An 18,303-nucleotide genomic window follows, 5' to 3' on the forward strand; every position below is an offset into this window, starting at 1 on the left:
TAAATACCTAAAGGAAGGAACAAGAAAAGCAGCCTCAGATAAATCAATGCAACTTACCGTTTTACCCTTTAGGCCTTGTATTTGATAGCTACAAATGGGACTCCAGAACTCCAGAATCCCGAGAGACTCTCTGCTGTTTTCCGAGACTTTCTGAACCGCTGTCTGGAGATGGATGTTGACAGGCGAGGGTCTGCGAAAGAGCTCTTGCAGGTAATGTGTTATGGGACAGAGAGCGCATTAATGGGCACGTTCTGTTTTCTTTTCTGTCCCCTACAGAAATGTCAAAAGAGTTGGATTGTATGTGGGTTCCCACATCAGCTCTGTATTCACTGTGAAGGTGTTGTGCTGCTTTGGAGGTGCAGGGCCTTCCTGCATGATTTCTGCTCCTCCCACATGCCACACTCACGTTTCATGCATTATGAGAGCAGTGTGGGGATGCTACCCAAATTATGGGATTTGTTCCCGCAAGATGTAGTGTGATAGTCACCAACTTGGATTCAGTAAATTCAAGGGACATCAGGTTATCCATGGCTACCAGCCACAATGGCTATGTTTTACCTCCACTGTCAGAGCCAGTATGCCTCAGTCTGAATACCAGTTGCCGGGAACCACAAGTGGGGAGAGTGCTACTCAGGTTTTACTACTGGGCTTTGCATTGGCATCTGTCTGGCCACCACGAGAGCAGGATGTTAAACTAAATGGGCCTTTGGCCTGATCCAGCTCTTATGTTCTTAAGCAGTTGCCATGCCCTTGGGCAGGGGAGTGTAAGGTTTTATGTTCTAGATGACACTGAGTGCTGGTTCACACATATCATTTGGTTATTCTACACTCGTTTACTGGATCCCAGTTTGCAGGAGCCCCTTGCTCTCCATATCCTATTGCTCCCCTATATTTGACAGGGTGAAAGAGCATAAAATACAATTTTATCAGTGGCAATCACCCACGCTATCTGGGCATAAACATCTGGGTGTTATGTGTAGCCACCCTATTCAGAAATTACACTCATGCATGAACATCCAGTGGCTTTGGAAGTCGTCGTGGTTGGCATCTGTCCTTCTTGAAAGACAGTGGAGTGTGCCTCCAGGGGTGAATTCAAACCATGTAGTGACCTCTCCAGGGCACAATCCTGGACAGTATATATGGAGTTCCTGGGTTGCCCAGATAACAAGACCCCTTCTTGGTGTATTAGCTGGGCAGAGTGGCAAAATACTGTCATCTCTCCATTACAGATGTGGAAGTATATTAGCTTCAATATCTTAAACATGGTAGCTGGTTCCATTGAATGCAATGGGTGATATGAAACCTCTGCTTACGGTGTTAGATTTCTAGTGCCTTACTCACACATGCATTGAAGTGCCAGTTATCACATGTGTAGATGATGCCTGGTAGGATGGCATCAAGTGACAAGTGCAGACCACTGAAGTCCACAAGTGGTTGCAGGGTAAAGCACAACAGGAAGTATCACTTACATGGAAAATGAACACAGTGCCATCAGGATTCTAGCCAAAACTGACCTGCTCAGAAACAAAAGGGAAGGGCTGTATCTCAATGATTAGAGCATCTGCATTGCATGCAGAAGGTCCCTGATTCAATCCCGGACATCTCCTGGTGGAGACTGCCTGCCTGAAACCCTGGAGAGCTGCTGCCAGGCAGCATAGACAATACTGAGCTTGATGGACCAGTGCTCTGACCCAAGAACACAGGAAGTTGGTTTATGCCAAGTGCCAGTATGCTGGGTGTGGATAATGTTTTAATTTTTTTTTTAAAGTGTGTGTGTGTGTAATGAAATGGTTTATATATGCTTTTATTGCCTATGCTTTTTACTGCTAAATCGTTTTGAGATATTTCATAGGGAGCAATACAGAAACAGAAACAAATAATTAAGTTTGCAGACAAAAAAACAAAGAAAAACTTTTAGAAAAAACTCAAAGGGGACCACCCCCAACCGCAACAACCATTCCAAACAGCCCAGTGGGGACAGCACTGAGCATGCTCAGTAACGATGGAATGTGGTGACTGTTGGGGGGGGAAAGAAAACAACGTGGCAGAGGAGCAGAATGTCCTGCTTTCAGGGAGTTGCTGACTAGAACCCTGAACAGGAGCACTCCTCCTAGGAGAGAGGATGCACTGCAACATTTTGCTTGTCTAGCCAGCCATCTGTCTGTCCGCCTGTCAGATAAATAACAGTTTTCTTCTTCCTTTCAGCACCCGTTTTTAAAACTGGCCAAGCCGCTCTCCAGCCTGACTCCCTTGATCATCGCAGCCAAGGAGGCCATAAAGAACAGTAGCCGCTAGAGCGCTGAGCCGCGTGTGCCCAATTCCTCTACGGCAGGACTGGACAAATACTAAGTAGAGCCTCAGACTCTTCTGCCAGAGGATGGGCAGGCAGAAACCGACACTCTCACAGTCCACCGGGGGAGGGAGGGAGGCAGCAGCCTTCTGCCCCTTCCCCTGGAAAAGAAACCTATCACGTATCTTCTTTCCACTCTACAATTCCCCAATTTATTTCTGAATGGGAGCCTGATTGAGAGGGGCAGGACTGGAAGCCTCTGTGCTCTTTTGGCCATTTCCAGAGCACCGATGGCACAGCCCAACCAGCACTCAACCAGGCAGAAGTGATAGGCCCAAACATCCTGCCCTCCCCGTTTTTTATTTTTGTTTTTTGTTTTTGTGGGGCAAGGTGGGCTGGATTTGTGGCCTCTTTCACCCTGGTTGTTGGGAAAGACCCAAACTGTTTGCAAACCACTAGTCTGTTTGCTTGTCATGAGATGAGGAGGATCATGAAGAAGCTTGCTTTATTTAACCAAAAGAAAAAGAAAGAATCATAGAATCATAGAAATATAAGGGGCCCTGAGGGTCAAGAAAGAAAGAAAAAATAATACTAAATCAAGAAGCAGGTTAGTCTCAGCATCCTCTCTGAGAGTTTATGCTTCGAAATACAGAATACAGATAGCGATTTCATTCCTGGACAGCCTGGCGAGGGTGTCATGAATATTGGTGCTTTTGTGTTGGTGAGTTTTCCCTTCCCAAAGCAAAACAGACAAATAGAAGCATATAAAACACATTTATGTAACACTGCAGCTGTGAGTATGGGGCAGTGGGACCATTCCTGCCTGGTGCCCATTCGCTTCTCCATAATGCTGAGCAGCTCCTCTCTGAAGGACTGGAACAGAAGGCCACCTTTCTGCTTCTTACTCCACAGCTGCTCCATAGATTGGTGGAACTGAACTCGCTGTCCCCAGTTTAAGATAACACCCCAGTGCTAACCACACACACAAACTTGGGAGAAATTCCCTTTGATTTCAGGACAGCAACAAGGCAGGCTATCACCTCCATCCATGATGGTGCTGCCTTGAAGGACAGAATCTCATACAATGTTAGTGTAATTGAATCTAGGAGGAAGATGGGGAATCTGTGGGCCTCCAGATGTTGTCGGACTACAACTGCCATCATCCATGACCAGCAGTCATGTTCATCACAATGGACATGAGGCTGCTGAAAGCAAGTGTGGTGTAGTGGATAAGAGCGGTAGACTCGTAATCTGGTGAACCGGGTTCAATTCCCCACTCCTCCACATGCAGCTGCTGGGTGACCTTGGGCTAGTCACACTTCTCTGAAGTCTCTCAGCCCCACTCACCTCACAGAGTGTTTGTTGTGGGGGAGGAAGGGAAAGGAGAATGTTAGCCGCTTTGAGACTCCTTCAGGTAGTGATAAAGCGGGATATCAAGTCAAAACTCTTTTTCCTCTTCTCTTCTTCTGATGGGAGTGGGAGCTCAACTCAACTCAACTCAACTGCAGGTTCCCTGTCTCTAGTCTAAGGGAAATCCATTCTCATTATGATGCTGTTAATGGAATTTGTCATTCCCCTAGAAAACTGAAAGCCACCAGACTGCATATCTAGCAATCCCATTGAATAGGCTTTGGAAAGGGGCTAATAATAATGAAGAATTCCACAATACTGTTGTGTCTACTGTAAGGTTCGGCCTTCTTGAACATTACCGCCCATGCAGAATGGGAAATGTGACTGAAAATAAGTAGTTAAGAGAACAGGAACTGCAGCAGTATACAGCTTGTTGGGAAGATTTCTTTCTTCTCTCTTCCCACAAGCCTGTTGCGATCTGTGACCTGAATTGCAGAAGATTGAATCTTGAACATCTAGACTCCCTGCAGTCTAGCTTTGACTGTGAATATTTGTTAAAGCAGCATATTAGCTTTTGTTTAAACAATTAGTTTTTCTGTTTCCTCCAACCTGAGTTGGGCTGATCTAGTTATCTTTTCTCAAAAAGAAAGAAAGAAAGGTTGGTTTGGAATCCTTATTTCTAGAGTTGCCAGATATTTTACTGCCTTTCCTCCCCACCCCTGCATTTCTGAGAGCAGCTCAATCTGCTGAAATTAGCAATGGATAATCATACTTGTCTCTGTGCTCTGAGAAGCTTCACCTCCTGATTCCTGTGCATCAAGCTGCTCTTAAAAGTACAGGGATTGCCCAGGCTGTGGATAGTCTTACTTGTTGCCAGAAGTGACTTGCTGGGAGGGGGTGTGAAGCTGCTTTGCTAGCCTACTGGCAAGTGGGTCACTGTTGTTTTCCAGGGGAGGGAAGAGCGAGGCGGTGGAGAAGTCAGCATGGTGCAAACACGTTGGTGCAAACACCATCTCTCCCTCCTAGTGAGCAACAGCAACAGTGACCCACCTGCTGGGAAGTTAGCAAGAGTGGCTGTGCAGCGAGCTACTTCCACTTGTTCCTTATTTTAAGAACAGTGCTGTGGGCAGTGCTAGGCCTGCTGTTGCTGGGAGTATGTACAGATGGGAGATTGCTTGCAGTCCAGGGAGGAAGACAAAAGGAGGAGGAAGAGGGCAATAGGTTTGATTTTTTGATGTTTATGCTTTTCAGAGGCAGGGACAGTCATCATCTCTTGGAAGTGCCCCATTTGACATGCTGTATCCATCTTTGGGTGGATTTCATCCCATCTCAGCCATTCTCCATTCTAGTTCAGTGCCGCTCTCTGCGTTGTAACTGTTCTTAATGTTGCCCATTGGTGCCAGCAATAGTGGCTGCCACCTTCTGTCTTTGTTTCATGGGGAAGAAGTGCTGCATTTTTGATGATAACTCTCTTTCTGCTGATGCTAAGATGTTGCTCTATTGGGGACTGGGGTACCTCTGGAAAACAATGTGGCAACTTTCTAGATTTTAATTTTATTTTAAATCTGCCTAGATATCTAGATATATTTTTTATTTTACTTGACTGTAGAAAGATGCATTGCTGCTTAAGGACACTCTGTAATTTGGGAAATGGGCCAAAGTGTCAATCACCCACTATTTTACTAATCTATCCAATAAAAACTGTTTTGCCAGCAAATTAGCACTGAGGTCTGATAACCTCATGAGCTCCGGTCTTTGTCAGGCTGCATCCCTCATCTTCAAGATTCCTCCCTGGTGGTGACATTACTCTCTAGATCAGGCTCTGCCAAACTGGTATCCTCCAGAATGTTAAAGGTTCAATATTCTCTGGCCTCCAGCACAAGGGCTGTTGTGATAGCTTAAGGGCAAGAATAATGGCTGCACAATATGAAACGAGCACAACAGTTGTGCTAGCAGAAGCTTCTTGTGCCAAAGATGAGATCAGGGCTACAGGAATATGTTGTGCAATCAGCCATGAGAACCATACTGGCTTCCTGCACCATCTCTATCACAACAGTCATTCCCCTAGGGCAACCAGTGTACCACTAAGGGACTTTAACACAGCACTACATTGAATTCTCACCTGTGACTTCAGCTCCTACCCACCCTAGCCTGTATAGTTCTGTTGGCTGGGGGATAGTGTGGATGGTAGTAGAAAGTATCAGGTTGATGAAGATTGGTCTAGATTATTCCCTGGTTCCTACCCACAACCTTCCAGAACCTTCCTTTGCCCGTGACCTGCCAGGTTCTCCAACTGGGTCCATTGCCAGAGCCTCCAACAAAAGGGCTGCGTTACTTTTGAAATACCAAATCCATTGTTGATCCAGGAAGGGAAAGTTCAGTTCCCACAATCTGGAACCTATAGAGGACATTCTGGTCACACCACTGTGAGGGTCTAGAAGATACCATGCATTGTGGATGAAAAGGAGTGTATGTGTGTGTGTCCACAAGCAAACTCTCCATGCTCATATTTGTGTACCAACATCTAAATCCTCCTAATATGAAATATTTTAATACCACTGGATTTAGAGCAGGAGTGGGGGGAGGGACTAGATCCTTATCTCCCCCACACCCCGTGGGCCAAGTCTGACAGGTGGGTGGGGTCAACCCCTACCAATCATCTGACATCACAACAACACCAGGCGGCTTGTTTTTCCATAGTGCTGTGCTGATCAGTTGTTTGACAATGCCTGTAAATCCCTTTGAGCCCTGCCACCTCTTAACCTAGCCCATACCTGACAAATAAGGTATCTGGTGTAGGGCAGGTGAGCATCACCTGGACAAAACAGGGAGACTTTCTTGGCCTAATTTGGCCTGCAGGCCTTAGTACCAGGTGCCTGCCTTTCTCTTCTTCGCAGCTGGCCACATGCTACAGCACTTGCAGACAAAATGGGCCGGCTGCATCATGCAGCTGATGCTGGGAGTGCACAGTGCAGAACTGTGTGCTTACCATGCAGTCTTTTCTGTGTCCCTTCAGTGAGCCCGCCACCCTCAAGCACACTATCCCATTGCCCGTCCTGAATAAAAAATCACCTCCCAGCCTCTGAACATGGAATGAGTGGTGGTGGTTGCCATCTGGTCTTCTTCATGCAGCAAAATGTCATGGGTCAGTGTTTAAGAAGCTAATATTGGGTCACACTTAGTGTTGAGTCACACTCAGAGTTAAGAAGATAAGGAGAGTTCCTGCTGGATCAGGCCAGAGGTCCATCTCATCCAGTGTCCTGTTCCCACAATGGCCAACCAGGTGCCTGTGGGATACCTATAAGCACAGAAGCACTCCTCCTTTGGTTTCCGGGGAAGCATTACTGCTTCCAACCTTGGAGGCATAACATAGCCATCACATTGGGGCACAATGAATATTGATAGATTCAGTACAAGCAAAGAGGATGTACTTCACACAGCACACACTTAAAACTACAGAATGTGCTTATTATATATTATTTAGTAACCAATTTAAGAATAGAAATGTGCTCCTGGAGATGTAGTGATAGCCACCAATGTGGATGGCTTTAAAAGGGGTCTTAGTTAAATTCACACTAGAAATGGGTACAAGCCATGATGGCTGTGACCCAGTTCCACTGTTGCTGGAGGGCAGTGTACCAGTTGCTAAGAATCATAGGTGGGGAGAATACAGGAGCAATTAGGTCCTGCTTGTGGGCTTCCCATAGACATATGGCTGGCCCCTGTGAGAATGGGGTCTGATACAGTAGGCCTCTTTTTATGTTCTCACGTGGTGATCCAGCCACCTAGAGTTCCCACTAAGGCCTACAAGCAATGATAGATCAATTCCCCCAACCTCCAGAGTTTGATTTGGAATGGGGTCATTGCAAATAAATTAGGCCCTATTTGACTTGGGCCTATATTAAGTTCCATTTCAATATAAGGTCTCATTGTGTCCCACGGAAGATGCCAAGACCCATGTTAGCCATAGATCCTTGCAGGTAGGTCACTCCCGTGACCTTTTGCAGTAACATTGCAAGTGCAACAACCCATTGAAGATATGGTTCCCATTGATCTTGATTCCTCCTACTAGGATGTCAGAATCCATAGAAAATGTATATCCCATGAATTCTTCTATCCGAGACAATGCCAAGGCAATACTGAGGGTTGTTGTCCTCGATATTTCAGCCACTTTGTAAGTTTGGAAGGGGAAGGGAAGTGCCGAAGTTACATCAGGAAGGAATGGCACTAGGCCAAACCTATCATTAAAAGGTAAAGGTAAAGGGACCCCTGACCGTTAGGTCGGGTCACGGACTCTGGGGTTGCAGCGCTCATCTCGTTTTATTGGCCGAGGGAGCCGGCGTACAGCTTCCGGGTCATGTGGCCAGCATGACTAAACCGCTTCTGGTGAACCAGAGCAGCGCACGGAAACCCCATTTACCTTCCCACCGGAGCGGTACCTATTTATCTACTTGCACTTTGACGTGCTTTCAAACTGCTAGGTTGGCAGGAGCAGGGACCGAGCAACGGGAGCTCACCCCGTCACGGGGATTCGAACCACTGACCTTCTGATTGGCAAGATCTAGGCTTTGTGGTTAAACCAACAACGCCACCTGCGTCCTTTAAACCTATCATTAGGCCAAGCCTAAATGTCCAAATGTGTCTGGCTTAGCTCATAGTGGGCTCAGGCTTTCCAAACCAGAAGGTTTGGCAGCTCATTTTAAATTGACATCGGTCGCATGCTCAGTGACACGGCACAATTCAGGCTTCCTTAACATCCAGTAATTCAAGCTTCAGGAGTAATGACATACACACCCCTTTTTCCAAAGTGCATTTCACCCCTTCTTATCCATATTGAAAAGAAAATGCTTTGCATACATTTGCATATGTTTCATTTTCCTGTCCATTTATTTTTACATTCTCCTTCATGCACCTAAATGTGGATGATAACAAAACAGTCCAATCAAACAATATTACCTGCACCTGCAAAATTGCATTAGCACAGACTTTTCAGAAGTAAGTCTGTTTCAATTCGTAGGCCTAAAATTTCATTTTACTTCTTAAGAGATATTCATTCGGCTACCCTAACTGTCCAGATCAAGCTCTTCTTTCCCTAATCCAGCAGGCTGCATTTGGAACAGGCATGGCTACAAGTATGTAGCCCCATTTTTAAAAACAAAAGAAAAATACACTGGGATCCAGCTGTTCCTGGGGGGAAAAGGGAGAGGAGTGGTCAAAATTAGCCCCTCAAATTTCCCACACCAAATAGCTAATTGATGCACATGCTCCTTCCCTCTTGTTTGGTTTGGTTGGCACAAGCTCATCCATTGACTGATCATCATGCATTCCCTGATCCTAGCACTCCACAGCACTCCAACCCCTGCATTGGGTTGGCCCTAAGTGATACATCACAATTCTTTTTAGCATCTATTTTTTAAAATTAAGCCCTGTGGACACAAGCCACAGGGAAGGGTCATGGATCAGTGGCAGAGCATCTGCTATACCCACAGAAGGTCCCAGGTTCAATCCTTGACATTTCCCATGTAGAGCTGGGAAAGACTATTGCTTGAAGCCCTGGGGAGCTGCTTCCAGTCAGTGCTGAGGTAGCTGGACCAATGTGCCTGTGAAATGTACCTCTGAAAGTGCCGCATAAGCAAATGTGATCTGTTCAATCTCCCTCTTGCAAAGGAAGTTGCCTAGGAGACCTTTAGGGTGGACTGTGCCCTTAGACTTTAACCCCTCCTCCTCCACCTCCACATAAATTCCCTCTGTAACAGCATGCGGCACTGAACCTGTGAGTGATTTATTCATTTACATAAGGTGGCTGTGGTGTCTTCATTTTTTTGCTATCAATTTTCTACCATTTTTTAATGGTGACAACATAGCCGTGTGCAGGTGACACACTTAGACACTGGACTTCAAAAATTATTATTATTTGATTAATTTAAAGTATTTTCAAGTCACTTTTTCTGGACCGACGTCCATCCAAAACTGCTTAAAGTCAAAGCAAAAGATGAAAAGCAGTGCATAGTATAAAACAGTACACAGCCTTAATACTTTGAATGCTACAAATCAACACTTAAACCATAAAGAGTTGGGGCGGGGGAAAGTAATCAAATCAGACCATCACCCAGCTGACAAACATCAGGCCTGGAAGACCTGCTGAAACAGATAAGACTCCATAGCCTTCAAAAAAACAAAAAACCACTCACAGCATAGAGGTTTGGCCTCAGTCCAGTGGGAGGGTGTTCCGCAGATGTGGGGCTGATAGAGAAGGACTTCTCCCTTGTCACCTTAAAGTAAGGACTCTGTGCATCAGGAGTAATCTCCCCTATAGTAAGGACTCTGTGCATCAGGAGTAATCTGACATCTGAGAAGGACGCTAGCTCCGTGGTAGGGCATCTGCTTTGCATGAAGAAAGTTTCAGGTTCAATCCTCACCATCTCTAGGTAGGACCAGGGATGTTGCCTGCCTGAAACATTGGTGAGCCACTGCCAGTTGTAGAATGGACCAATAGCCTGATTTGGTATAAGGCAATAAAACTGCTATCACATTTGCAAAGCTAAGCAGGGTCCAGTATGGTTTCAAATTGGATGGGGGACTTGTGCATTCAGATTCTTTCATGACGGGGTTGGACTAGATGACCCTTGGCCTTTTACGTCCCCTCCAGCTCTACAGTTCCATGGTTCTGATGCAGCTTCCAAAGTCTAGACTTTTACCTGAACTTGCTAGTTGTGATTCTGTCTGAATGTGTGTTTTGTGTGTGTGAAGAGAGACAGACAAAGGAGTTCAAATTTCCCAAATGGCATAGTCTAGGTGCAGTTACACTACTTCAGCTGCTCTTTCGTGTAGGCCAAGCCTGTAAGAAGCCATTCTGGAATGAGAGACCACTACTCATTAGCTCTTATTACCTCAAACCATTACCCAACAACAAACACTTATGTGGCACTCAGACATAGCTAATATTGTACAATTGCTAATTAGCTCAGTCTCCCCCATGATGATACAATATGGGGATGGGGAAATGGCACATTATCTATCCTTGACCTCAAGGGGTTCCGGTACAGGAAGATGCTAGCAGTATAACCAGAGAAACTCTGACAAACAAAGAACAGATTATTTAAGGCAAAAGGAGGGAAGTCTCTTTGTGACTTAATGAGTCACCTACGTATGTCTGAGCAAAAGCCTGAGGGACCTCAACAGGCTCAAAGGAGTGGGTGGTAATGTCAGACTGTGGTTGTCTTATCATCCTGTTTGTGTTGGTCCGTTCTTGTAAATATGTACGTGTTTATTTTCCACCTTTGGCTACCGGTTGGCTGCTTCTCATTGTATACAGGTGATCTCAAGTGTTTGTTTGTCCTGTCTATAAAACTGGGTTTCTCCAAGACAAGTGCTTGAGCCTCTGCCCTAGTCATTTTCTTCTGTTTCCCTTCAGAGTACAACACATTCCAAATTCTGAAGAGATCAAATGATAGCTCTTATCCTTCCTTCTTGAATCTAGCCTACATCCTGCTGTGTGTGTGGTTGGGGGGCGGAGTGCGTTGTTCGCAGAAAGACTGTTTTTTGCAACAACAACAACAAAAATCTGATAAATAACTTCTAAAGCCATTGAACTATTTTTGTTATTTGCTGGGTATTCTCAATAGATTTGCACAGTTGCCCCAATCCAGCAAGGGAGATTTGCAGAGGGTAGAAAGCTACTGGACTGCATTCTCAGCCAATGTAGCTGCATGTTTCCAGCTGTGTTGAGATCTTCATCTGGATCCCATATAACTAGCTAAATGCATCTTTTGATGTGGCTGGGGATCCACACCCTGGTCTGGGCCACTACTTATTGTATGGAACTAGTATTTGTGCTCAACTAGTGCTGGAATCAGTTGAGGGCAAGTTGCTTACGAAAAGGAGCAGAACTCCTCTCTTGCAGTACCACATTCTTAGGAGATTGGATCAGCGATATTCATATTCCATTCAAGAGGTGGGAGAAAAGATTGTGCTTGACAGCCAATGTATGCTTAATAAGAATCCAACCTGGTATTTTGCTCAAGTTTCCAATCTCCAGCTTGACATTTTCAGAGGTCTTGAAGCCAAAATCTTCTTATTGCTCCTAATGAATGACATGAAGGACCACCTTTAATTTATTAAGAACTGGGCTGTGGTGTTGGTGTAAGAGAGGGGGGAGGGGACATTTCAATCTGGAAGTTGAATCTCTAGCTACAAAGGATTTGGGAAGAGCTAGTCAGAGAAAGCAAAACCAGGCTGGCTGGGCAATAATGGTCTGGCCTGGTGCAGTGCAACTTTCTATACTCCTTAAATCCAATTAAACTTAATCATTGTCTGTGACATTTCGTACTGTTCAGCAAACCTTTGCATGGTGGAGAATCTGACATCAAAGAAAACATGGACTGCATAAAACTCATTGGTACCCAGTCACTGTGATTTCACAGAAAATTACTCTTGCAGCTTCTAGAGAACTGTTTTCTTTGCACTTGCCTTTTCGTAAGGGGGAAAATATCCTACGCTACTGGATGACTAAACTTGCTTGTTGGTGGTGTCTCTTTGTGCTAGATGCAACTGCCTCTGCTTCTTCAGCAATGTCCACATTTAGAGCTGCTGATGTTCTGTGTTAAGTTTTATTCAAGGCCTAACTGGCCAAGTGCAATAAGGCATTGGAAATCAGCTGAGAAAGAGAATGGACTTTCAAGCATTGTAAACTGGCTTTTTTCAAAGCAGATAAATTAAAGGGGAACATTTCACCCACAGCCATGCTCAAGGCAGCTCTTTGCCTCTTATGTGTTTTTAATTTCCCAAGATTTGTGAGCATGAACATTGAAGGATGCTGCAAGGGGCAATGGTCTGCATCCAGCTCTCTCTGTCCACTGATGCAAGGGATCTTGTTCTGGCAGATGGATGAGTTTTAATGTTGCACAATACAGCAGCTGCGAAAACTCATTGGCCAACAGATTGCGCAATCCATAGTGCCGTGAAGTTACCAGCAACTTTCTTATGCATTCTGCTGTGCAACAATGCTCCACGAACTCAAAACATTTCGCCGGCAGAACAAGTATACCGCTTAGTGATTTTAGCTCAGCGCAACACTGTATGCCACCCAATGTCTTCAACTTCTTGTTTGTTTTTGCTTTTGGGGAAAGAATAAATTATTTTAAGTTAATTCAAATCATCTAGGTAATATGATGTCAGGGTCTTTTGTTAACAAGGTACGTGAATGAAGAGAAGCTCCTCTGATATTCCCTGAGGTCTGATATTCCCTGAGGTCTCAGGTCTTCACCACCTTAAGGAAACAGCCAGTGGACCAGTTTCAAAGATGGTTGTGTGAAGAACAAACTTTTCACCTTTATTGCCTTTCTTAAGCTGTTTTGCTTCTGCCCTTTGGCCTCTGTTCTTTCCTCCCCCAGTCCTCAGTGGCTGCTAACGTCATACCATCTAGCAAGCTGTAACACAATGGTCAAGCTTACTCTTTTCTTTCTCTTTGAACTGTCTGCTTTAAAAGTTGCACCTTTGAGCTGTGGCTTGGTATCACTGCCATCTTTCAAGTGCACAAGAATTCTGCAGTAGACCATCATTTGTAGTTTCTGAGAATCCCTGAGCTGAGATCTCTCTCATGCAAATGATCCTGGCATTGTATAGAAACCCAGAGAAGAATTATACTGGCCTGATCTTTTTAAATGAAAACATGACTTATATGACAGAATATTTGCTGCTTGGTTTGCCTGAATTTATTATAGTTACAGGCAAACCATTGGTGCTGTGATTGAGCAAGCTTAGCAGTGATTTTACCAGGTGGCAGCATAAGGCATGAAAGTGACTGTTAGGAAGGCCTAATTCTCCAAAGCCATGCTACATTCCAAGATACAGTAGTTGAAGACCAAGCAAATGGGCCAAAGCAGAATATTGCAGGTCATGTTCACACCATACATTTAAAGCACACATAAAGCACATGGCTTCACCCAAAGAATCCTGGGACCTGTAGTTTACCCCTCACAGAGCTACAATCCCAATTACCCTTAACAAGTGCAGATCCTAGGATTCTTTGGGGGGTAAGTCATGCTTTAAATGTATGGTATAGATGTGACCATAGTTTATATATGGGACATTTGCTTGAGGAGTTCAGGGTCAAGTTTAATTGTCTATGCTACATGTTTAAGCCAAGTTTAATATTTGCATCCTAATTCAACAAAGAATGCTGGGAAAATCTGAGGGAGTCTGGAACTGCTCTCAAATGAATAATTTTCAATGTCCACACCAAATGTGAATTCCAAGCATCCGTGGGGGAAGCAATGGCAGTTATGTATTGGTGTAAGACTGGTTTATGCTTGTGGTATAGATATATTTTAGGTCTCAGGGGCAGGGCTGGCCACCTCTTTCTTGCACACACTGTTTGAGGCCAAAACAGGAATCTGAGTCATCACTTCTACCAACACTGTGAAAATCAATGGTGGCTTTGACCATTAAGTGATGAAAAGTGAAATCAAAAGGACACACTTGTGGAATAATAAGGGTTGATTTTAGCTGTAGAGGATGGAATGGATACTTTGGTGACATGAGACTAGAAATGATGGCAAACAGTGACCACCATATATGTTGCAAATCCCATATCTGGGAGCTGTAGTAGATTATTATTCTGATGGTAGGTGAGCAACTAAAATATCTGATAGCTGCTCCAGGGGCAAGAAAGAGGATTTTAGAAGGGAAAATACTTCACAGGTCACTTGGGGTTCAAGACTCTGTAATTTGTGTGAGGTACCATTCAAGCACTTTTGTGCTGTGGTGTGTGTGTGTGTGTGTGTGTGTGTGTGTGTGTGTGTGAGAGAGAGAGAGAGAGAGAGAGAGAGAGAGAGAGAGAGAGAGCAGGCATGATTGTTATGTGCCTATATTCTAAAATGGTGACTCCATGACTTTACAGTGTTGTTTCACATATCTGGGCTGTTTTTCCTGAGATAAAGCCCCATGGATGTATAGGGGGAAATACGTAGGAAACTATAACTTGTGATGTGCAACAGGCACACTTGGCTATAAGTACATGTCTGGAAGCAAAACGACAGCCTGCAGATGGCCAGGAAACACTCTTTCCCGATTTGCAAGGATTATTTCTGTGTGGGAAACCCATAATGTGTGAAGCACCTCTTCAGTCAGGCTCTAAGAGGGTAAATGAAAATGCTTTTTGTGATGGTTCCCTTAGCTACTGTTTTTAGAATTTTACAGGGGCGGCCATAATATAGGTAAAAGAAGGGGGTTCAGGGGATGGGGCTTGTGGATTTCATTAAAGACTCCCTCCCCCAAAAAATCAAGCACTTATGATTGTTTATTTATCACCTAGACAAAGCATGCTAGAAATATGATGGTTCCGATCTAATAGAATATGAGTGGTAAGTCCAGGGCTAAGTATGTATAGCCTTAAAAAACAAACAAACAGCAGGGCTGAAATCCCACCAATCAGTGTTTGGTGTGGAATGGGGGACGAGCTAATGAATCCAGTGACAGCACATTTGATTGGTGGGACTTCAAAGTAACACAACATAACCTTGTCCGTTGGCTCAGGCTGAGGAGTTGTGCCTGTAGTACCAACCTGTTAAGTTCCTCCAACCATGGTGAAGTACCAGGTTGGAAGTCTGTTTCTGTATATGAAAAATTCCTAGCTAGATCAGACTGATCTGTACTGTTGAGGTTGCAAAAAAGAAAAGAAAAGAAAATCTGAGCTGGGCAAATTGAGGCTAAAAAGAAAATTGCAAGCTTGACAGGATTGATCTTTTGTGTGTGACACAAGTGTTGCCTACGGGGTTTATTTTCAGGGTTTCCAAAAAATAAAAATAAAAAATTGAACAGAAAATAACCTACATTTCCACTGTTTAACATTTTGCTGTACATTCTTTACTTTTCTTTTAAACATATTGTTTCTTTAAAGGAAAAAAGAAAAATTGTGTAGTGAAATTCTTCTGTAACTTTGGATTAAGAGATACTTTTTTAAAAGAAAAGAATAAAGCATTCTTTCCTTTGTAAATGTGCTGATGGCATGGATTCAGCTTTCTGACATCAGCATCCATTTTTTAATAAAATGAAAATAAAGATTTTTTCCCCTCGTTTCCAATATTTTAAGTTATTTTCAATTGTGGTTGAAGCAATAGAACATTGAAATTATGGATTGTGCATGACAGTGTCTTGAGTGTAAAAATAAAAAAAATAAAAATTGCAGTTTGAAACTTGGACCTAAAGTATTGCAAATAAAAAATTTAAATACCAATGGACTGTGTCCCCTCCGTATATGAGTCTGCTGCTGCATGTTAGAGAGGGGCGGGGAAGAGGGAGAAACAAGGCTGGTTCCAGGTTTGAAGGTGCCACTGTGGCATATCTTTCAACATTTCACAAATGAGCACACAGGTAAAGGGAGTGTATATTAGTCAGAGAGATGAACTAGAACTGCAGAGACCTGAGTTCGGACCCATCTTCGGCCATAAAGCTCGTTGCATGACCAATCTCATTCAGCCTAACTAGCTCATAAGAGTGGCATTTTCACAGTTCAAAACCACACTTTCACTAGCCAAAAGCACTCGAGTTAAGCATGAAGCAGGACTGGTGAGAGGTGTGGCCTGAGAAGAGAGGGTGTGGCCTAGGGAAGATTTGCTGAAGATTTGCTAAAGCTAAAGGGACCCCTGACAGTTAAGTCCAGTCGCGAACGACTCTGGGGTTGTGGCGCTCATCTCGCTTTACAGGCCGAGGGAGATGGCGTTTGTCCGCTCTGCAGACAGTTTTTCCGGGTCATGTGGCCAGCATGACTAAGCCACTTCTTGCGCAACGGAACACCGACACCAGAGCAGTGCACAGAAACACCGTTTACCTTCCCGCCGGAGCGGTACCTATTTATCTACTTGCACTTTGATGTGCTTTCAAACTGCTAGGTTGGCAGGAGCAGGGACCGAGCAACGGGAGCTCATCCCATCGACAGGGTCAAATGTCATGCATGGGCCTGAGATGCCCCCCCTTCATTAATGCAACATGCACAGTAGCCTGTTGGTGTCATGTGTCTTCCTATCCTACTCCTATGACCACTAGAACAGTATGTGTGTAGGAAAATGGTGCATGACTAGCCAGTCATGGTGCCAGTAATTCCTAAAACACACCCCTGACACCCTAACCTATACATTTATGCTTTCTTTTTGTTGCTCTTTGTTGCTTTCAATGGTTCATGGGAGAGAAACTGCTTCGGCAGAGAAACAGGAAATCAAACCTGAGACCTAGTGTGGTGTGGGCAGTGGTAGAGGAAGGGGGCAGGGGAGCAGTTGCCCTGGGTGCGGCGGTGCGAGCCACTGCCATCACACCGCCACAGTCACATGCAGAGAATCCCTCTACTGCCGCTGCCGCCGCGAGCAGAAGATCCCACCACCATCCGCACGGCACACGAGTGGCGCCGTGAGAAAACAGCCTGGCGGCGTATGCACAGCACCGCTATGTACAGCGCACACACCACTGGTCAGTTTGCCCCGCCCCCAACATCCCACACTATGTGCCGGTTAGCCTTCCTTTGCCCCTTGGTGTTGGGGCTAATTTGGTTTGGAAGTGGGATGCTCAGGCTCAAAGATCTCTCTTGAACCATAAAGACCTGAATGATATTCTCCAAGTCCTTCACCCAGTGTGAATAAAAGAAAGCTTTAGCATCTTCTTTGGAGCTTCTTAGATCTGAATACCACAAGGGATCTCAGTATTACAGTGCTGAGTGCTTCCAGATGACTGGTTTATTGAGCATTCATCGTGACTCATTTGCAGGAGACTAGATCCTGTAGTGGCAAGAGGTGCTAATCCATGCTTCCCAATGCATTGTCCCATTATTGCAAAAGTCTTATCTTTTTTGTTGGGAAGGGGGGCTTTGTTGCACAGTGCTTCCCAATCAAGTGAGTGCAATTATTAATTTACCATTATGTGACTGAATCCCATTCGAAAATAAAAGCAGCCTGGACGCGGCCTTAAATACAGTTGTTCAGGCAGCTGGGTGGACAGTGAACTATAGAACAGGATTGCCATTGTGTGGTCACATCTGGTCACTGCACCCATGCATTCGTTAATGGGACATACAGTGGTGCCCCGCAAGATGAATGCCTCGCAAGACGAAAAACCCGCTAGACGAAAGGGTTTTCCATTTTTGCGTTGCTTCGCTAGACAAATTTCCCTATGGGCTTGCTTCGCAAGACAAAAACATCTTGCGCTTTTTTTAAAAAGCCGCTTGAAGAGGCGCAGTTGCGACGGACCGTGCTTCGCAACACGAAAAACATCGCAAGACGAAAAGACTCGCTGAACGAATTCTTTTCGTCTTGCGAGGCACCACTGTACGGTAGTTCCCATGTAGCCAAGGAGGGGGAAATCAAGCCTTGGAGGATTTCTGACAGTGGTGGCTGCTGCCCACAAGACCTGCTGCAGCTGCAATGTCAAGGAGCATGGCAAAAGAACAGTCACAAGGGTGTGGCCATGTTGTTCTGATTTTCTCCCTGTAATGCACTAGCATTGCAATTGCTGGGAGAAAAGTTACATTCTTTCCCACCTGTTCTGGTTCTCTCCGTATCCTCCTCCTTTGCAACCAAGCAGGGAGCACGGAAACATTGCCGTTTTGTCAATGCGTGTAGCCTACAGGATTGCAGCCTGATCTGGTCTTAAAGCTGCTAGCAAGAGACTCCTTACAC

At 44.8% G+C, this 18,303-nt stretch overlaps 1 protein-coding gene across 8 annotated transcripts in view; it reads left to right on the forward strand.

The window, feature by feature from the left end:
- The window catches only part of PAK3 (p21 (RAC1) activated kinase 3), an 84,976-nt gene extending 79,616 nt beyond the window's left edge, over window positions 1–5,360 (forward strand). For all 8 annotated transcript variants that reach the window (XM_082208654.1, XM_082208653.1, XM_082208652.1 and 5 more), the window contains 2 exons: window positions 73–210; window positions 2,206–5,360. In XM_082208654.1, coding sequence (XP_082064780.1) covers window positions 73–210; window positions 2,206–2,295 — 228 coding nt within the window. In that variant the 3' untranslated portion in view covers window positions 2,296–5,360. The remainder of the gene's footprint in view (window positions 1–72; window positions 211–2,205) is intronic.
- The last annotated feature ends 12,943 nt before the right edge of the window (window positions 5,361–18,303 follow it).

The sequence above is a fragment of the Podarcis vaucheri genome, assembly GCF_965113315.1.
Source record: "Podarcis vaucheri genome assembly, chromosome: Z".
In the NCBI taxonomy this organism is placed as follows: domain Eukaryota; kingdom Metazoa; phylum Chordata; class Lepidosauria; order Squamata; family Lacertidae; genus Podarcis; species Podarcis vaucheri.